The sequence below is a fragment of the Papaver somniferum genome, chromosome 9 (genome assembly GCF_003573695.1).
Source record: "Papaver somniferum cultivar HN1 chromosome 9, ASM357369v1, whole genome shotgun sequence".
NCBI lineage: Eukaryota > Viridiplantae > Streptophyta > Magnoliopsida > Ranunculales > Papaveraceae > Papaver > Papaver somniferum.
In genome coordinates, this window is record NC_039366.1 from 20,639,663 (window position 1) to 20,662,158 (window position 22,496).

At 38.0% G+C, this 22,496-nt stretch overlaps 2 protein-coding genes across 3 annotated transcripts; both read right to left on the bottom strand.

Annotated features, from left to right (window-relative positions):
* Positions 1-1,767: 1,767 nt before the first annotated feature.
* Positions 1,768-4,597, bottom strand: LOC113313843 (chloroplastic import inner membrane translocase subunit HP30-2-like). The gene is made up of 7 exons (XM_026562632.1): positions 4,271-4,597; positions 4,016-4,134; positions 3,455-3,578; positions 2,614-2,768; positions 2,469-2,531; positions 2,131-2,371; positions 1,768-2,036 (listed from the first exon to the last, which is right to left on the bottom strand). The coding sequence occupies exons 1-6, from the start codon at positions 4,517-4,519 to the stop codon at positions 2,338-2,340; spliced, it is 744 nt and encodes a 247-aa protein (XP_026418417.1). The 5' UTR covers positions 4,520-4,597; the 3' UTR covers positions 1,768-2,036; positions 2,131-2,337.
* An 8,896-nt stretch (positions 4,598-13,493) lies between these two features.
* On the bottom strand, positions 13,494-16,581 carry LOC113313355 (chloroplastic import inner membrane translocase subunit HP30-2-like). Of its 2 annotated transcripts, XR_003341802.1 has the most exons (8): positions 16,518-16,581; positions 16,164-16,388; positions 15,942-16,066; positions 15,395-15,521; positions 14,678-14,823; positions 14,509-14,571; positions 14,260-14,390; positions 13,494-13,510 (listed from the first exon to the last, which is right to left on the bottom strand). XR_003341802.1 is itself a non-coding variant. In XM_026562115.1 (7 exons), the coding sequence occupies exons 1-7, from the start codon at positions 16,545-16,547 to the stop codon at positions 14,366-14,368; spliced, it is 741 nt and encodes a 246-aa protein (XP_026417900.1). In that variant the 5' UTR covers positions 16,548-16,581; the 3' UTR covers positions 13,949-14,365. The 2 variants fall into 2 exon arrangements, 1 of the variants encoding a protein (XP_026417900.1); XM_026562115.1 differs by lacking the exon at positions 13,494-13,510 and having other exon boundaries at positions 13,949-14,390.
* Positions 16,582-22,496: the final 5,915 nt, after the last annotated feature.

Genomic DNA, 22,496 nt, shown 5'->3' on the forward strand with positions numbered 1-22,496 from the left:
TTGGTAATCTTAACAACATTCATCAATCTCGAAACACAATCACTCAATTTTCTTCGAACGATGCACCTCATTGGAGATCCCATGCACCTCCTTTAACTCTAAATTGTGATGCTTCTTAGGATATCAATATTGGTTTCACTGGAATAACTCTGATACTGCGTGATTTTGCAGGAAACTAGAGGGGCTTTCTCTCAAAATGTTGTGCGGGAATAAGGGCTTCAGAACATACAGAATCTCGTGTTTCTCGAAGTTGTTAACTGGAGTAAAGAGTTGAGACTAATCAAGTTATGTTTGAAGCGGACCTGAAGAGTATTGAAGGCTACATCAACAAAGCTTCTCCAGTGATCGTGTGGGAGAATGAGATCATTCTGTTGGATGCTATTGATAAAATTAAGACAATTCCACTCTGGAAGTGTCATTTCATTCCTAAGAGTTGTAATAAATTTGCCGATAAATTAGCTCAGTACATCAGAAAGTTTTGTGTGACAAAAGTATGGTCAGTCTGTCCTCCTAGCATTATTAAGAGTCAATTACTATTAGACTGTATGGTTGTTTCAAGCTAATAAAGCAACTAATCTTTGGCATCAAAAATAAATAAATAATTAAAAGTAGAGGAGTAAAGATTGGTGGACTAATAACCGGTCCGCACATCAATTGTTGGTTGAGATTCTTTTTCTCCATTCGGTGCTTCCGCCGGTCGGCTAACTAACTAAATTCTATATTACTTTTTATTTTTAATGTTTTTTTGGTATTATTTTTAGAAAGTTTTAATATTTCTTTAATATTTTTAATGCACTTGGTTGACCGATTAGCTTCTGGTCAACCAAGTGGTTTATTTTTGTAAATTTTAAATTAATTAAAAAAATATGCACTTGATCGACCAATTGGTTTTTGGTCAACCAAGTGGTTTTGGTTTTGTAAATTTTAAATTAATAAAATAAAAAAACTTAATATCATGTGAGTCCTTATGCCGATCGGTATATAATGCCCTCATCACAAAACTATTTCCGACGTTTTTTCTGTTCCCTTATTCCCTTTTTAGTGTGGGGAATAAAGGATTCACGGAATTCGCAATCATATAAGTTTTGTGTCTTTGTTGTTTATGGTATCTTTCCCGCATTGGAGACGGCCTTGGCAGTTTTTTTGTTGAAAAGTACTTCTATTCCAGTGTCTCTTATCGATGCACTAAACCACCGAAATAGGCCAAATGACGAGTAGGGTGTGGGTGCTCGTATATCAATTCTACTTTTAAGAACTATAATCGTTATATATACTAGCTCCATTTTAAAAAGAAGAAGAAAAGAGATATTATCGTTTTTCTTAATTTGGCCTATTATTCTCTTTTTTTAAAAGGAGGGAGTATTAAGCATGATGTGCGAAGTTGATTCTGAATGTGCTCCATGGTGTCATAAAGCAAGAATTTGGAGCGTGGCGGCAAGGGAGTTAGAATTTTCATCCGTGCGAAACAGTTTTGAACTTTTGACGTGAGAAAATGCTTATTCAGTTGGACATGCCCATCTGACTACTGTATATTGCTTTGAAAGTTCTCGACGAGGCATTTTTCACGTTTGTGCAAGTTGGGGGGTAAATGTCGGACTCGATTATGTACGATACTCTGTTAGGGTTTTCTCTTGCTCGCAGAAATTAAAGCAGAGACACTGAAGTCAACCACGACCAAGTCAACCGATGGTTGACTGCCACTGTGATAGGTCAGTTTGAACTTCGACATGTAAATTTGCTTGCAAAGAGTTATGAAAACAGGGGCCCTGACCAATTAGAGATGTTTGTATGCTAAAATATACTAGAACATTGTGTTTTCAACTATACAGTGATACCTACTGGCAAAAAATTAAGAAATTCAGTAAAACTTAAACATAGACATAATTTGCTTTCAGCCCCCTACTATTTTCAGCTTCCCCACATCTTTAGCAGATCAGGATCCCTGGGAAAATCTTAATTTTACCACTTAAACAAAATGGAAATAAAAGAAATTCTGTGCTGGTGAGTACAGAGGGATCCCTGCCGTCACAAGATGACTGCACAAAATTAAGACACGGTCATCTTCAGCAAACACTAAAATCACTGAAAAACAAAGACATGATAAGTAAGATATCCTCCAACAATACTCACCTTTCTTTAAGCAAAGGCATCATATCATCCGTCAACAAGTTTTTCTTGAAGTTATTTTCGTAATGCTGAAGACCTAGGTTTGACAACATGCATCTTGTTCTGGTATAGTATGTATCCTCCAGCTGAAAGGTTCGAAATCCATTTAGTTTCCAGGACAGTAACCCAAACATAAATAACATATTTTTGCTGTCAGACCCCCTACTGTTTTCAGCTTCCCTGTGTCTTTATCAGATCCGGATCCCTGGATATTTTGTTAAGACATAAGGAACATCTTACTTTTACAACTTTAAGAAAAAATAAAAAATTTAAAATAAAAGAATCGTGGGCTGAATCAGTACCTTTTAATGTGGTTCAGTATAAGAGTCCTTGGTCCAAGAGGGATTCCAGCCATTACAAGATCACTGCACAAATTTAGACACGGTCATCTTCAGCAAAAACTCAGAACATACAAAACATAATATGATATCCTCCAATAATACATGCCTTTCTTTAAGCAAAGGCATAGTATTGTCCGTTAATTGGTTCTTCTTGAAGTTATTCTCGTAATTCTGAAGGCCTAGGTTCGACAACATGCATCTTGCTCTGGTATAGCATGTATTCTCCACTGGCGGCTGAGAAGAGTTAGATCTTACAAGCACCTACACATAACCAAACCAAATATGAACTGCCTTAGTGTTTCTGTCTCACGTGTATTACTGAATGTTATTCAAAAGAATGACTAATAAAGGAATATCCACACTGAATGTGATGATGCCCTATGTAATATGCTCAGGATTAAAAGGGCCGCTGCCGAAAAATTGTGGGCATTTTTGCGCCTAATTGCTCAAACTTGTGATGCCTCCTCTTTTAATGAGAATGTGATGACTCTACACCGAGTATGAAGAGAGTACTGAAAAATGCTAAGAAACAAGTGACACTGTCCCCTCCCTGAACAGATTAGACTTGAGAACCAATAGTTCAACAACACTACTAGTAATTAACAGTAAAGGAAAAATTAATGTTTCAGAATGTGCTTCACTCTATCTTGCAGTTGTTTAGTTCAATGATGGAACTCCTGCCAAGGATTAAAGGATTCTTTATTTATGGAAAAGTTATGCTCATCGTCTTTTGGCACCAAAACAGAAATTTGATGGTGCTGACCAACAGCATTTGAGGAGAGAAATTCCATCTGTTGCTTGTGAACTATTCTAACGTTTATGGGATAAAGAGACGTGGAATATATATTGAAAGAGAAGACATGAAACCATGTAAAGAAATCAAGAAACAAAGAAAAAACTTTGGCGATTGGTATGCCACAATTAAGAAAGTGGAAGATAAAAGTTACCTCATGCGCAAGACCGTGACAAACCGCAAAGAGAAGACCTGTTGCGATTGCCTCTGGGGTGCTAGGAGAAGGAATGTTACTGACCACTTGAAACATAAATCCAGAAGTAAAAGCTGCTACTGCTCTGCAAAATGAAACGTTTCATGGACTTTTCGGTTAGGTGGAAAGAAGATGACCCGACTCATTTATATGCCCAAGTCGAACAGTAAATTGTTTATCAAGACATGGATCGCCATGAATTGAACGAGGAGAAGCAACAAGCTGAACATTGAATACTCATTTTCCTGAACCCTGAGCATATACTATTCTGTTTTATATCTATATGGAGGTCTGCAAGAATCACTCGCACACCCTTGAAAGTTACATGCTTTAGAAAAAGAAGACAGATTTTTATTTTATATTTTCGATATTAAGAAACGGAATTACTCCATCAGGGAGGTCCAAAAGGTGGTCTACCTACCATCATACTCTGGATACAAACATTATCTTTTCTAGTTGGTAGTCTGTATTCCAAAAAATCAGAGATGCAAGAAAACTCAAAATTAGCCATAATGTTATTACCTAGCCTTGGTATCGTCTTTCCCTCCTCTAATTCTTCTCATAGCAGAAATCACAGCACCATCGGTCCCCCTCAAAACTGAGAAATTACGAACCTGCAGCAAACGAGTTTTGCCGAATTCCTGTAGAATAGAAAGAGTCGATCATTTAATTATGTATCATAAAACTCAACGCTTTCATCCTAAACTTGGGATGATGATGAAGTGTTTGAATATGATAATGCTAAAAGGAAGAAACTAGTTCAGCTTAATACATCACCTCAAAAGGAAGATAACTATTGGCTGCAGACTGAGCAAGGCTTCCATACAAAAGACCGACAACAGCTCCTTGTAGAGCATAGGTTGCAGCAACAGCAGCAGTTTCAACAAGTACAGGTTGTTTACAAACCCAGCCTTGGAAACCCTTTTCTAATTCCCCCCATTTTGTTTGAAGCTGAGTATATACAGATTTAATATTAATATTCTTCTTAAGTGGCAACACCACTGATCCTGATCCTCCTCCCTCCATCACTTACTGGAAACCCTAACCCAATAATACTGATAACAAAACTCTTCTTCCTTGTTTGCTTTAGATGATTTTGAGAAACCAGACCTAATAATTGAGAGAGAAAGAGGGAGAGAGAGAGGGGCTAAGTATAGAACGATTTTTTTGGGGACCATGGTTTTTCTTGGGGACCATGATTTTATTTTGGATAAAGACATTAGAAGTAAATCTAGGTCACCCCTTATCTAGATATTTATATTAATACCTAAATTACCGTTCTGATTTATTTTGGGTGATGATTAGCTAGTGTTAATAATAGTTAGTGTAATGATTAGTGAGATGATTAAGTTAAAGATAATTAGTGAGATTAAAAAACCAGATGAGTTTTTTTTTTTTTAAAAGTAGGATTATTGAGAGAGTAAAGTTAGAGAAGATGAAAAAGGAAAACATGAAAAACGATGGATTTTACCAACCACAACCGGAGGAAGGATATTTGGGTACCCAGGTATACTTCAAATTTAGATAATGTTGCTTGAATTGCTCCAAACTTTCAAAAAAATGAAAATTTTAATGTAAATTTGGGCCAGTTCGGTTAACCATATGTCAACAACATGTAACCGAACACATCTGAAAGTGTAGTTCGGTTACCATATGTCAAGAACATGTAACCGAACACACCTGAAAGTGTAGTTCGGTTACGTTTTCCAAACACGCAGGTTACCGAACTCGCTCGTTAATGGAGGTTTTGGTCGTACAGTGCAATGTTCGGTTACCTAGGATAAAATGGTAGGTAACCGAACTTTGAACTTGCCAATTTATTTGAGTACATCTTGTGTGTTCGGTTAGTTCGCAAACTTCAACGCAACCAAGTTCCCAACCGAACTTCAGGTTAAAAGTAACCTAGTGTTAGAAGTTCGGTTGGTTCGCAAACTTCAACATATTTTGCGAATCAACCGAACTGGGCTTATAGGTAGAGTTCGGTTACAAAGAAAACTTAATAATTTTGTGAACGAACCGAACTTATGGACTTGTATTATTCTAATACAAGGAGTTCGGTTAAAAGTATCTTTTTGCGAATTAAGAAAAAAAAAATTTGTGATAACCGAACTTTTTACTGAAAAAAAAACTCCATTAAACCTCTCTGCAACTTCCATTTTCAACTCATTTTGATGATTAGTTCTCATTTATTCAACCAAAAGCGAATGACAAGTAATGGGTTTGTGAGAATATCTTTGTTAATGTTTTAAATTAAGCTATATATATAGTGGTGGTGGTGGTAATCGGTGGTTGTTGGTGGTGATAATTGGAGGTGGTGGTGGTGGTAATCGGCGGTGGTGGGTGGTGGTGGTAATCGGTGGTGGTGGTGGTAATCGGCGGTGGTGGGAGGTGTTGGTAAGAGGAGGTGGTGGTTATATATATAGAGAGAGAGAGGTGGTTATTGTGTTGGTTTCAAATTAAATTAGGTTAAGATAAATTAGTCATTTCAATATTTTAGGACGTCCCTTATAACTATATGGAAGGTGGCCTAATAAGACCATGGTCCCGCAGAAAAATCATCGTCCCTAATAAATGATTCTAAGTATATCATGGTCATGGACTCATGGATATGTTGCCACCAACTTTCTGCAAAGCCCAGCCTTAAGCCCACTTTATATTTTCCCGAAAAGAGTCAAATCGATATGGTTACTCTCGGGCCTCGGCGACTCCTCCTGTGTTTATGGAGCCATCATGAATAGTTGCACATCTCGGAGAAATATGGTGGTGACCGGTTCTTTTAGAGCGCTCCTTCATTTGAACTACAGTATTATTGGAAAGGCCTATTCCTATGGGTATGCCAAAAAAATAGCTGTTTGGCATACCAGGTGACATGACAAACCAATTGCACCACTATGGAAAAACCAATAAACGATAGAGATTCTAGCGGTCAATATTATGAATAACGCTGGCGATAATAAGATTATCGCTGGCATTATGCATTATGTCGAGCGATATAAATAGTATCGCTGGCGCTATTAATTATATCGACCACTGGATTTTTTGCAACGGCTATTTCCACCCTAATGGTTCCTATATATACGCCCTCGTATTTTTCCAAGGTACTCACATCTATTTCAACCTATATTTCACCAATTTCTCTATCTCTATTCTCATTTCAAATTTCAATGGCGAGATCCAATGAAAAGAGGAATATTATTATGAAACAGTTTAGATTATGCAACAACTTGACGATGAGGAAGCTGAAGATAATAAACTCATCGACATTTTGATGGTTGTACATACGGGCCAAATACCTAGATTTCAAGAGCCACAAGAAGTATTCTCAAGAAGGTATAATTATCGAGGGAGGGAATTTTACCATCAGAAGCTGATGCACGATTATTTTCTTCCCAATTGTATGTACTCTGATCGAGATTTCCAAGGTCGATTCGGTATGCCTCGGCATCTGGTGATAAAGATTATTGAAGAGCTTTGTCGGGTAGAACCTCAATTTAATTATCAGTTTGATGCACTGAATATTAGAGGTCATAGTCCTAAACAAAAAGTTACTTCGGCTTTAAGGATTCTAGGTTATGGAAGACCAGCGGATGCGAACGATGAGTATCTTCGTATGGGTAAAACAACTTCATTCACTTACCTTTCATTGTTTTGTGAAGTAATTATTAATCATTTTGGTCCAACATATTTACGAAAACCAACCGAGGAAGACGTTAGACAAGTATTGAGGGAGAATGAGGAAAAGGGATTCCCAGGAATGCTAGGTAGTCTCGATTGTATGCATTGGGTATGGCAAGGATGCCATGTTTATTGGGCCGGTCAATATAAATGTCATTATCCAAAACCAACAGTTATCCTTGAAGCTGCTGCTTCTTACGATTGTTGGATATGGCACGTTTTTTTTGGTCTTCCGGGTTCACAAAATGATATCAATGCTTTTTTTGTGAATCTGTATTACAAGAAATGAAAAGAGTTGTAGAGAAGATGTGATTGTTATAGATTTGAAGAAGAAGATTGAGAAATTCTAGAGAGGTTTAGAAATCCTGGGGTGAGTTGATATGAAATTGAAATTAGGTATTTATAGGAGGGGAAAATACTAGCCGTTGGATGAAGATCAGGTAAGCGATGTTCTGAGAGCCGAGCGACAGCTTGACTAGCGTTGGCGGTTTAATGACCATCGAGCGATGGACACTCTAGCGCTCGCTGGAAACTCTGTCGTGTATGCCTATATGTTTTTCCTTGCATATTGGCATATGAGTTTGGCAGTTTGGCATAACCATAGTGGGTGCATATATGTCAAAACTTGATGTTTGCCATATCCATAGGAATAGGCCTAATAATAAATATAAGGAAAAATCGGGAAAATACCCCAATACGGGGGGCAATGTTGGAAAACTACCCCAACATCAAAAATAGTTGGAAAAATGCCACATTCCGTTAACGTTGACACCCAATCCGGTTAAGTGATATGTGTAAGGCCACCATCACCACTAGAACCACCCCCAAAACCGCCACATGTGACTTAACTGGGTTTTTGACGGAATGGGGCATTTTTCCAAACTTTTAAATGTTGGGGGCAAATATCCAACATTGCATCTCGTATTGGGGCATTTTCGCAATTCTCTCTAAATATAATGGCAATGGTAAGGCTATTATTGTCTAACGTTTATTTCATTTCCGACTAGGTAACGTTCGAAATCCCAATTCAACGACCTTCCCGCAACTCATCTGTGACTCATGGGACGGACACTGCACTAGAATGTTCATTTTTTTCATTTTAATCAAAAACACCGACTCGTCCTGATGAACAATGGATTTTTTTTTTTCATTTTAGAGACTATGTCATTCTTCGATGCATTTTGATCGTTCCAAATGAAACAATGGATGTGAATGTTCTCAGCGTAAATGACAGATAAGTAGCGAAGAGTTCCATATTATTCCACTTGGTAGGTTACCCCAGTTCTCTGCACAAAGTGGAGGTTATTATTATTAGATGATTCGATTGCGAATTTGCGAACTACCTGGATATGAGCTACAGGTCCTCCAATCTCTGCACACAAATTACTGGCTGATGATGACATAACAGTAACACCCATCCGATAAAGCCTGGATATGCACAACTCTTGTGCATGTGAAATTCAATCTCCAACTTTACACGCGTTCACTAAAAAGAAGAAAAACAAAATCTTACTTCCCCTCTCTTGTCCCGTCAGTGCTGTCACTAAGATTTTTATCCGCAGTTAATGACACTATTGATTTTTGAATTTTCTTTCCCTGCTCCAATGCAACCCATTCATTATAGTACGGAAACTTAGGTTAAGGCCGATTCATGGATAACTCATAATATAATGCCTTTAATTAAGAATGATATTTTAGGGACCATGATTATTTTGAGGGGATCATGGTCTTATTAGACGACCTTCCCTATAATGATAAGGGATGTCCTAAAACGTTGAAATGACTAACGTATCCTTAACCTAATTTAATTTAAAACCAACCTACTAACCACCTATATATATAACCACCACCTCCTCCCACCACCACCGCCACCACCTCCGATTATTACCACCACCAACCACCGATTACCACCACCACCAACCACCGATTAACACCACCACCTCCTCCCACCACCACCACCACCACCACCGCCGCCTATTTAAGAAATGTAACAACATCAATGCAATCACAATTAAGTTCGGTTACATAATAATTTTATCGAGTATAAAAGACGCCAGCCGCAACCTGATTCTGCCATGGGACCACTCCGGAGGTATTTTCCAACAAACCCTTCGCTTTAATTTGATTTTGATTGCTTCAATCGAATAGAAATCATCAAAATAGGATTTTAATAGGAGTTACAGAGCCATGTTCGGTTAGGTCGATTTTCCAAAATACCCTAGTTTACTAACCGAACTTCTTGAAAATGAAGAACACGAAGAACAGTTCGGTTCTATTGGATTTAAAACTAAGTCACAGAACTCGCTGTTCGGTTGTTTCGCAAAAAAATTTAAAATTACAAAGTAATCGAACTCCACCCTTAGAACCGAAAAAAAACAAATCCAGAATAACCGAACTGTGTTGTTGTGGCCACTATGTTGAGTTCCAAAATAACCGAACTTAGCCAATAGAGTTCGGTTTGTTCGCAAAAAATTTTAAAACTACAAAGTAACCGAACTTAGCCAATAGACGCTGGAACTTCACATTTTTTTTGTTTGTTAAGTTCAGTAACATCACAATTTTATCGCAGAAACCGAACTCAGAGTTCGGTTGGTTAGCTGTTAGGTTCAAGTTTGCGAAAGAACCGAACTTTGTAAACTTATATACTCTTATATTACGTAAAGTTCGGTTAGATCAAAAGTGCATGCATGCGAACCAACCGAACTTTGTACACCAAAGTTCGGTTAGTTGAGAACCAACCGAACATAACGCTGTAACTCCTAGAAATTATTAAAGAGTTCGGTAACCTGCGTGTTTGGAACAAGTAACCGAACTACACTTTCAGATGAGTTCGGTTACTTGTTCATCTCACGGGGCAACCGAACTACAATTTCAGATGAGTTCAGTTACTTATTCTTCATATAAAGTAACCGAACTACAGCTTCAGATGAGTTCAGTTACTTTTTCTTCATATAAAGCAACCGAACTGTTCAAAATCCAGTTCAAATCCGGACCATTTTGAAGATTAACAAATATTCTAGGAGAGGATGGAGATGAAGAATCAGATGAGTTTTCATCATTTGAATACTCAAACTTAGTGAATTGGAAAAAAAAATTATTTTCCATGTTTTTCTCCTTCATCTTCTCTAACTCTACTCTCTCAATAATTCTACTCAACTAAAAATAAACCCATCTTTTAATTTAATCTCACTAATTGTTTTTAACTAAATCATTCACTAATCATAACCTAAAATTAATCAAGAGGGTAGATTAGGTATTAAATAAATAACTAGAAATGGGGTGACCTAGAATTACTTCTAATGCCTTTACCCAAAATAAAACCATGGCCCCCCCAAAAAAATCATGGTCCCCAAAAAATCGTTCTTAATTAAAAGAAGTTTAAATCTAGGCCCAAGTTATACATTCATGCCCTTTTATATATTGTCAAGCCCCAAATTAAATAAAACTTAAATTTAAGCCCAAAATTTTAAATCTAGGCCCAAAATTATTAAAATACAGTGTGAATGTGTAAACAGAAGTTACACATGCATATAACATGTGTATCCTGAAGTTACACATCCTTATGCCATGTGTAATGCAAAGTTACACATCAAAAAAATAGACATCAAAAAGAATACATACAAAAAATACATGTATTACTTTAATATTCATTTACAATAATTTCTTAGCATGTGTAACTTCTGTCTAGTGTAATTGAGAGTTACATATGCATCTATCTAGTGTAATTGAGAGTTACACATGCGTCTGACATCTGATTTGTGCTTTTATGAAGTTTAAATATTTGCCTTTCCTTCTTGTCTTCCTCCCTCCAAAATGCTTGCATATCTGCAACGAAATAAACATCCATAGATTAGGTTGGATGAACAAAAAGCAAAAATAATAATATTATAGAACAATTGTAAGGCAAAATTATAGAACAAAGATCACAGAAAAAACACATGATAACCTATCTTAGCATGTGTAACTGGGAGCTACACATGCATCTGTCATGTGTAATTGACAGTTACACATGCATATGACTTGGATACCTAGCATGTGGAATTTTTTGGTTGCAAGTTTGTTTATTTTAGCATGTGTAACTAGGAGTTACACGTGCATCTGTCTGGTGTAAAGAGGAGTTACATGCATATAATATGTGTAACTAGGAGTTACACATGCATATATCATGTGTAATTGAGAGTTACAAATAAAGCACACATTTTCAACTATAAAAGAGCTAAAAATCATCACTTCTCACCTGGACAGTAGCCAACAGCCTTTATCTATCCAGCCATAAACTGCAAGAATATCCCAAAAAAGCTTCCAGTTTTTGTCTTGTAGGCAGTGACCAGTAGACGCTTCCCAGCCACATATTTTGATTCTTTGAGTGGCGTTCAAATTGTTCATGCTCCATGTGAAAGTCAAGAGTTGGAGTTTGATCAATTAACTAAACACTCGAGTATTGTTTTCTATTTTATGCTGGAGGGTCTACCCGAATCGCTTGTATGCTTTGGGGAAAGAAAACTTAAAGTTTTATATTTATCATCGATCAGGTTTAAAGGTGGTCTGCGTATTTCTTTTGTTACGACCAGTGAGAAAGCAATTAAGAGCATTGCGGCATTTGATGTTTTTGTTAGTTATACTCGGTTCGCCATTTTCTTATGGTGCATTACAACCTCGAATACACTAAAAATCTATTGATATAAACATCCTTTTTATATAATTACAGGTCACAGAAAGAATCGAACGGACTTGCTTTCGCTTGAAATTCTTTAACATTTATATTTCCAGAAACAATGAGGGTCAACCCAATGGTGAAAATCATCCTGCTTCAAGAAAAACTAAGCGACGTGATGCGAGTCAAATTCCAGAAACAATAAAATAAAAACAGGAGATATACTCAAAATTCCACGTTACTGGGACAACAGTCAAGTATTACAAGTTTACTACCATTAAGATCCGAAAACTGCATCTTAACAGGACACCACTGTAAAGACCAGATGAAATCTGACCTTGTTCCACTATCCTGTGTGTCAAGAATGTCGTAGGACGAGAACTTTCTTTTGGATACTACCTGCCTAGAATTCTTGGTCCGCATTTTTTATAGATTTTGAACGATTTTTTTAGGGAACATGGTTTTTTTGGGGACCATGGTCTTATTAGGCTAACCTCCCTATATTTATAAGGAGTGTCCCAAAGTTAGGTAAATACCCATTTATCCTTTACTTTAATTTTAATTAAAACTAACTTAATAACTATATTAATCTAATAATATACATCTAATCTAAATGAATTTATTAACCAAAATCAAAATCAAAAGAGCAATCGAAAATATTTAATTTTGAAAAAAAGTTTATTCTCTTCTTCTTCTCTCTTTCCTTGACGTTCCTCGTTCGATTGAAAAACCCATCAATCTTTTTAATTCGTTTTTGGATAGGAAAATTGAGTAGTAATCATCAAAATATGGTTTAAATGGATGTTAAAGTGGCATGTTCGGTTAGGAATAGTTTTAAAAAAAACTAGTTTTGTAACCGAACATTCTGAAACCAAGAACACGAAGAACACTTCGGTTATCACGAATTTAATTTTTCATAAACGAACTCGGAGTTCGGTTGGTTCGCAAAAAATTCTAAAACTAGTTAGTAACCGAACTCTACCCATAATACAAAAAAAAAATGTAACCGAACTGTGTTATTTTTCCTACTATGTTGAGTTATGATATAACCGAACTTTACCTACCTTGTTCGGTTGGTTCGCAAAAATTTCTAAAACTATCTAGTAACAGAACTCTACTCATATTCCAAAAAGAATTTTTTTTTCCAATGTAACCGAACTGCGTTATTTTGCCTACTATGTTGAGTTTCAATTTAACCGAACTTGTTCCATTATGTTCGGTTTGTTCGCAAAAATTCTTGACAAACCGAACTCTTCACTAATTGCATACATGTGGAGTTCGGTTAGATATGTTGTTGGGTTAAAGTTTGCGAACCAACCGAACATTACTCTGTAAGTCCTATAAACAAAGTTCGGTAACCTGTGTGTATGGAAAAGGTAACCGAACAACTAAAAACCTCCATTAAAGAACGAGTTCGGTAACCTGCGTATATGGAAAAGGTAACCGAACTACACTTTCAGATGAGTTCGGTAACCTGTTCTTCACATAAGGTAACCGAACAAGCCCAAATCTACCCTAAAAATTTACATTTTTTTGAAAATTTGGAGCAATTCAACCAACATTATCTAAGTTTGAAACATACCTGGGTACCCAAATACTCTTCCTCCGGTTGTAGTTGGTAAAATCCTTTGTTTTTCATGTTTTCCTTCTTCATCTTCTCCAACTTTACTCTCTCAATAATTCCGCTTCTTTTAAAAAAAAAGCCATTTGATTTTTTAATCCCATTAATTATTTTTAACTTAATCATTTTAGTAATCACTACACTAACTATTATTAACACTAACTAACACTAACTAATCATTACCAAAAAATTAATCAAGAGGGTAATTTAGGTATTAATATAAATATCTAGATAAGGGGTGACCTAGATTTATTTCTAATGTCTTTACCCAAAATAAAACCATGGTCCCCTAAAATAACCACCGTCCCCAAAAAACCATTCTAGATTTTAGACTACTACAAAAGAAGCTTTAAACCAACTGTCATAAGCCCAGTTGGCCAGGGGGGTTGGTCTCCCAACCTGACGGGTTTAGGTTAAATTCACCATCATTTGCGAAATGCATACAGCACTTTTGGAATGGGTAACATCTCTGGCATATATTATTACATGGGTGCTACAAAAATACTCAAGAAAAGTTTTTACATGTTAATGGGAGATCATATCCTTACAATTAGTCTCTAGTGATGGTAGCATCAAATATTATGTTGGCAACTTTCCTGCCGTGGCTCTACGTTCAATATGGTTCAAGCGCAATAACATAATAATACTAAAAACACAACTGCTGCATTCCAACTGAGTATTCAATCTAAAGCAAGCATCAATCAGTGAACTTCAGATCATGACAATAGCTTTCCTAGCTAGATCATTGGGTTTTCAGTGATATGGTTATACCTACTGTTAGAACTAATTACATTTAAGAAATTCAGTAGAACTTACTTCTGAAAGGTTTGAAATTCACCCAACAACAACTTACGTATCCCTCCCTCTACATAATATATATAACTTGATTGTTCACCATCAGTTTCACACAACATGTATATTTTCAGCCTCCCTGCATCTTTCGATCCCTGGGTATTTTGTTAAAGTGAACAAAGGAAAAATCTTAATATTATAACCTCGAGAGTCGAGAACAAGAAAACAAAAAACAAAATAGAAACAAAAGAAATGGTGAGCTGTGTTATGCACCTTTCAATGTGGTTCAGTATTAGAACCCTTGGTCCAAGAGGGATTCTTGCCTCCGCAAGGTCACTGCACAATATTAAGAGACGGGAAAATGGCTGTCATCATCTACAGAAAACACTAAGAAAACTCATAAAAACAACGACATAATATGAACTCCTCCACTAACACTTGCCTATGATTAAGCAATGGCATAGTATTGTCTGTTAACAAGTGTTTCTTGAAGTGCTTCTCGTACTTCTGAAGGCCTAGCTTTGACAACATGCATCTTGTTCTGGTATAGCATCTATCATCCAATACTGGCTGCTGAGAAGACAATACCTACACATATTGCAAAATCTAACTGCTCAATTGAAAAGGGAATATCAACGCAGAGCGTGATGCCATATGTGATATGACTCTACACCAAGTATGAAGCGAGTATTAAAAAAATGCTAACAAACATGTAACTGACACTGTCTACTCGCCGAGCAGTTTAGACTTGGGAACCAATAGAAACAGTAAAAAAGAAATGTTCCAAAATGTGTTTAGCTCTATGTTGCAGTTGTTTAGTTCAGTGATGGAATTCCCTAAAGAAATCTTTATTAATTTCAAATCGAAGCATGGACCTCGGTCAGCTGTAGGCCATGGTTATTGATGGCTAAGTAATGCTCATCATCACCGTCTTCCAGCACCAATACAGATATTTGATCACCAATAAGCATTGGAGACGAGGCAATTCTGTTCGTTGCTTATGGACCATCTATTCTACCGTTCTCGGGATAAAGGGTTCTTATGAAAGATATTGAAAGAGAAGACATGGAAGCATGTATAGGAAACAAGCAAGACCGATAAAGATAAAACTTTAGCCGATCACTATGCCGCAATTAACAAAGTGAAAGATGATAGTTACCTTGTGCAGAAGACCATTTAAAACCGCAAAGAGGAGCCCTATTCCGATCCCAATAGAGATGTTAGGAGGAGAAGGAAAGTCATCAATCACACTTGTCATGAATCCAGAAGTAAAACCTGCCACCGTTCTGCAAAATGAAACATTTCATTCGCTTAGGTGCAACAAATGATGATCCAGCTCGTTTATATTTCGAGAAAAGTAGACTGAACTGAAAGTTGATCAGCGAATTGTTTATCACGCCATGGATCCTAAATGATTTTAACAGGGAGAAGCGACAAGGTCAACGTTGAACACTTGTTCACCCGAATCCTAGGTATATTGTATTCTATATTGGAGGACTACAAAGCACGTTTTCTCAGTAAATAGGTAATGAAATGAAGTTTTCCTCAAAATCAGGTTTAAAGGTTAGTTGTCCATCTAACATCATAAGAATATAGAATACAAACATTTTCTTTTCTAGTTGGTTCTCTCCATTCCAAAAAACAAAAAAACCCAAAATTAGCAAAGAAAGAGATATAGCCAAATAGGGTGTAAAATTAGGGGTTACCTAGCCTTGGTATCGTCTTTCCCTCCTCTAATTCTTTTCATACCACAGGTCATAGCACCATTAGTGCCCCTCAAAAGAGCAAAATTACGAGCTAAAGATACTATCAAAGGAATACTCCCGTATTTCTGTAAAATACAAGGAGTCAGTCATGGATTGTACATTCAATTAACTGAAGTTTGGAAAGAAATCAAGCTAGGTATGATGAATTCATACATCACTTACCTGAAATGGACGAAAATTCTTCAAAATGTTACCAAGCAAAACACCGAAAGCAGCTCCTTGAAAAGCATGGGTGGCAGCGACAGTAGCAATTTCAACTGGTAAACATTGTTTAGAAACCCAACCTTTGTAACCATTTTCTAATTCCCCCCATTTGGTTTGAAGCTGAGTGATTACTGATTTTTTAGGTGGCAATGCCACTGTTCCTCCTCCTCCCTCCATCATATACTGAGAAGTGAAACCCTAACCTGGTTAGTATACTAATCACAAAACTCTAAATAGAGAGAGAGAGAGAGAGAGAGAGAGAGAGAGAGAGAGAGAGAGAGAGAGAGAGAGACGGGGAAAGGGAAATGCTACGTTGTACACTACGCTATCGCTCATCGGCATATAACATCAATTTTCTGCAAAGCCCAGCACCATGCCCACTTCTCTTTTTTTGTATAAAAGGAGGGAGTATCATGAATAAGAGTATGTGTAAAAAAGGCATATTATAGTTGGAATTTGACATATTTTAGTGTAAGTTTACCGTGGTGGGTAAATGAGCGAATTTTTTCATTCCATCCTTACAGTGGAGTAGGCAAACTGGATGGGGAAAGGCTTAATTTTGAGCGTCTTCCCATCCCATCTTAAATTGATTCTATCAACTCAACCCGAGACGTGCAGTTGAATCTTAGACGATAGGCTAGGTCTGGGATGAGCCTCGCTCAGGTAGAGACGATCGACCTAGACTCTGCCGATAACAACCAGTTCATCCAACAATTTTATTATTTTTCGTCCATAAATTCAACTCATTTCACTTCCAAAATCACACCTTCTATACTCATAATCTCAAACAAATCTCTCCAAGCTCAAACTTTCTCTTCCAAAATCAATTAAATCTCAAAATGGCAGGTTCATCACAAGTACAAAGTGCTCCAACCGAAAATGTTTCATCAACAAAAGTTTGCGGTCCAAAATAGTATTTTTATATCAAAAATAACAATTGATCCAAAATAATACTATTTGTTACGGTGAATTGTCGGTTGAACCCACGTGTGTTGGTATGTCAAATCTATTGTCAAACTCTTAGATGTCAAAATTATTTCTTGATTTAGTTTATTAAAGTCAGCTTTGGTTTGGATTAGATTAGGTAGTACAAGTCTTAGGATCATCCAAGTTACTCTCGAAAATTGAAGGTTGCACGAAGACATCATTTTGAAGAAGTTAATCAAAGGTTAGTAACGACTTTAGTATTAGAGCACTGCTCGGTTGAACCCGCCAAGCGTTGGTATGTCAAGGTTAGTTATCATATTTTAATATTAAAACTTGTAAGTCGCTTGATTAGATTACTAGAGTCAACTTCGTTAGGTTAGACTAGGAAGTCTATAAATTTTGAGACATACAAGTATTACTCTGAAGACCTGAAGATTTCGAAGACATATCGACATTAACGATGACATCATCCTTCCACTTGAGGTTAGTAATACATGAATTTACTTGTTTTCATTTCTATATCTTAGCTTTCAAGTTGTTTGTGATTGAAAACATAACATGCGAAGTTATATATATATATATATATGAAACTCTAGTATTAGAGACTTGATCATCATATTATGATCAAAGTGTCAGAGGAACAATATATCAATCGGTGTGAATTCTTTATATTGGTATATTGGATTACGAAGTATAACGCTTATCTTTTGAGCTTCGTAATTGCGACATCCTTGTAACTCGTTACTAGATTGTGTAGTGAACATACGTTTGATTTCATGCCTTAAAAACTGTATTTAATTACAGAAGTTTAAGAAAGTAGACGTACGAACTTGTTTCGTAGTTGAAAGAAACTAATAGGATTGAAGGTCCGGTTTTCATTGAAGATCTTAAGGTTGGACCGATCCTAACCTATATAGGGAATCATGGTAGAACCGATCCTAGCTTATGTTGGGAGTGAAGGTAGAACAGATTCATACCTATATTGGGAATCAGGGTAGAAACGATCTTAACTTGTTTTAGGAGTCAAGGTAAACCTTGTCCCAATAGACAAAATTGATTTTTATAAGTCACGCGCACTTTAGGCTTTGTCTTATTTTGAAAATTGGGTTTGCAAAATAGGAAAGTTAAAGATATCGACATAGTGAGAAATTTGAACATGAGCTGAAATCTTATTTATTAATTGTTCAAAGATATTCTTTGATACTCAAGGTGAGATCCCAAACCGAAATTTTTGAGATTCGTTTAAGATTTTCGAATGTATATGTTTTTGTTTTACCAGCAAACAAAACATATCTCTGGAAAGATATATTAGTTATGTGCTAGTTAATATTGAGTTTTCCAAGAGGGATTTCTGTTATACAGTTGGATATTGGTTGGAATTAAAGATAAAACTGAATTTAAGTGTTTATTTCATATCTTGAGAATATTTTCGTTTATGGAAATTCCTTAACGTACAATTTACCTTAGTCTATAAATGGTGAAGTTTGTTCTTCTTATAAACTTATCCTGAGGCATGCACTTTGTTTCGTAGTCACTGTTGTAGCCGACTAATAGTATTCGCGTAATACTATCTTGGAGAGGAAAGTAACCTAATTAGGCGAAATCTCTTACGTCTGCTAGTTTAAAGACTTCTTTGGGATCAAGAAACGTCTAGATAGTACCGTTAGTGAAACTAGAATCAACATTATTATTTTAGTTTTCAGTTATTGATTTGATTGACTAACGGTTATTAACTCTTGATTGCACCTGATTATTCTTGAGATCATTCTCTTATGACATTAGGTCACTCAAACTATATCAAGTGATTAGTTGTAGTTTAGATCTGAGGTTGACTTGTGATCATCCATTGTTAACAGACTCCGTTATGTGTGTGATCGATCGTAAGTTAGAATCAAGTTTGTTATTGTGCAGGTACAGAAGAATGGTATTGAAGATTTGAAGACAAAAAGATTTTCTTATTGGTTTCGTATCTTTATGATTTTCTTTGTGCACAAACTTGATCGGCTGTGATACTGTTTATAGGTGAAAACTGTTTTTACTGGTTTTGGTAAATTTGGGTGTGTGGATGAGAAACGAATCTAAACCCTAAAAAAATGCACTGCACGGGAGTGCTTTTGATTCGAGAGATCAATCTATACAATTCTAGCCTAAACCAATAAATGGTCGTTCCAGACTTGCTTCGGTCACAAAGTAAAGGAGATGGGGTTGATCTTAGGGAGGGAAGCGAAGAAGGTGTTGAGATTGTGAAGGTGTTGGATGTTTATGACTTGTATCAGAATGATGAACTGGCTTTCACAATGAAAACAATCAGTTCTGGGCGTTTTATGGATACTGTGACAACACTTGGCTCTTCCGTATGGGTGTTTGGAAATAAGTGAAGGACTTATTTATATAAGTCATTGAGCGCAACCCTCATCTCGTAGGAAGTGGAGGAGGTGAGGTGATGGAGTATTGGGGTCGTGTAGGAGTGGTGATTGTCACACGATCGCACCTTTTCCCACTTCCCTCATCATTGTTAACCGTCCACCTTTTCCTGACACGTTCTTGTAATGGCGTGTTGCACGCTGCACGCTGTAAACCGCCAGACCAATACCCCAGTAAGTATCCCCCAGTTTGTGACATGCTAGATGTCTCGAATGAGCGGATCGTGGGACCCACCACATGAAATAACATACGGTGCTATTAAGTTAAATAACTAAGTTATTTAAGGAATCGATATTTATGAAATATTGTGTATGCTCGATGCATGTAATGCATCGAAAACAATCAATATGTATGAAGCATCGCTGTTTTAAAGCTTAACCGAATAAGTCGCGCATTAAGCGTCTTAAAACAACATTACTTCCAACCATCTTCGAGTGATCGTTTGGAGGCCACACGGGTGAGCTATCCCCTGGTCGATCACTCCCTGTGGCAGAGTGGCGGAAAGTGATCATCGAGATGCTTCATTGGTTACCTAGTCTTCAACCTAGGTTGTCCGACCAAGCTGGGAAAGTTGGACGGACGAGATGGTTTACGACATATATTTGCGACCGTTAATGGAATTTTAGGGGTTTTAGGAGGTGCGCAAGCATCCCTCTTTTGATTGACCGAATCCACACATGGTTGCCGATTTTGGTGGGACCGACCGGACATGCGTGGAGACAGCTCGTTGTTGTGCACGACTATACCTCTCCGTCTCGTGAAGGCTTGATCTAAGCCACTCAATTTGACTGGCAAAGATGAGTGGTCGTGATTGATTTGCGACAGAAATCCATTGCCGCAAAGGATTAAAGGCTGCGTGACATGCCACTTTGGGGCGCGGGTTTCGAGGTGCCGAGTCCTAGTCTTCCTAGGCCGGCCGGCTACATGCAAAGGTGGGCCCACAGTGATTACGTTGACACTCTTGGGACCTCTTAAGTCTATATCTACACCCTCCATCCAGGATGGCGAAGATGGATGGTCGTGATCGAACTACGACAGATATGCAACGCCGCAAACCCTAATTAGGGTTTTGAAACAGTCACGTATACGTGACTTTGGCCAAACGGTTTGGCGAGCTATGCTTCTCCTTTGGAGAGACCGGTCGTGCAGGGCCCACGTTGGGCTGACGGCGAACATATGTGCACCTCCCTGATGGTCCTAGATACGATCTAAGCCATCCAAATACGTTGGCTAAGTTGGATGGTTGTGATCAATTTAAGACATTAGTGGAATTTTCGTGACCCTTGAAAAGCATCACGCCCATCGTGTTTCGGGAAAACGTTCATGGCTCCATGACCACGCCGTGAGCAAACCGATCAGGTAGGGATAGAGTGGGCCCGCCAATGTGTGTGTTGGCGCCTCCTCAATCGTTCATGGTGCGATCTAAGCCGTCCAATCAGGCTGGTGAAGTTGGACGGTCGCGAACGTTTTAAGACTGTCTTGAACAGTCTTGCTCGTTCGAGCTTCTTCCAAAGCAGCGCGGCTACCCTATTTTAGGGCTGGCGTTTTGGCATGCTGGGAAGCAAGGTGTGATGTTCGACCGGCTAGGTCATAAGTGGGCCCGCCGGTGGTCATCATGGTAATCACTTATTCCTGCTAGGGTTCGGCTAGGTTGGTTAAATCATGCGGCCAACTTGCGTGGTCGTGATCGTTTCTGAGACTGATACGGACATTCCAGATTTCCCTTAGGGAAATTAAACATGCTCGATCGGGCTAACAAAAGCGCCGACACGAGATCCTCTTTGTTAGAGGACGGTGTAGCCTGTACGGGTATTTCGTGCACATCTCAACATTGACACTTGGAGATTCATGTTACTCTGCTGAGAGTAAACACTCAGTCGTCATGCCATGCCAATGATGAGAGTTCTGATGGGAACGACACAGGAAATACTAGGCAAATCATGCATTAATAATGCTAACAATTCACAGAATATTTGGGATTATTGCTACATGCACCATTCTGGGTGAATTTTGTGTATTTATTGAATTGCTTCGAATATATAAAGTGAAGAGGTACTCCTCACTTGTTAAACGGCTTTACCCTTTGCAGGATGTCAGCGCATTAAATTTGGTTTTGCAATTTTAGCCCTGAAATAATATCCACCATCAACACTAAGTCCCATGCCTAGCACACAATGGTTGCACTATTGTGGGGTAGGCATTAGATGGTGACAAATAAAGATAAAACTTATGAGACAAAGTTAGATGTTACCAGGAGAGATGGGTCGTCCTGTCCTTGGAGCATGTCACGTTCAAGAGGCGTCCAGGTGAGCATTCCCCTAACATGATGTCGGTTGTCCCCAGGTAGATTAGGCATATGGTTGGTTGGATTCTCAAACTATTCATGACGAGGTCGTAATCCTCGACTCAAAGAGAACATTGATGTAGCTTCTGGAGCGAACGTCGAGGCGGCTCCTGGAGAGAGCGTTGAAGCAGCTTCTGGATCGAACGTCGAGGCAGCTACTGAAGAGAGCGTTGAAGCAGCTTCCGGAGCGAACGTCGAAGCGGGTCCGGAGAGAGCGTTGAAGCAGCTTCTTATGGTGAGAGAGCTGAAACTCCTTCTTCTGGAGAGAGTTGAAGCGCCTTCTTCTGGAGAGAGAGCTGAAACGCCTTCTTTTGGAGAGAGTGTTGAAGCGCCTTCCTGAGAGAGCGCTGAAGTGGCTTCTTCAGGAGAGAGCGTTGAAGCGGCTTCTGCTGGAGGGAGCGTTGAAGCGGCTTTTTCTGGAGAGGGTTGAAGCGACTTTTTCTTCAGTTTGACTTCCCCTTGCGAATTACATGCTTCTTGATTGACCATCTCTCTTGTGTTGAAGAAGTCCTTGATTGACGACGCAGGAATTTCATGTTGAGCCTCAGTCCCCAAGTGTGATTTATATGGTTCTATCTTGTATGGTAGGTGGGTTT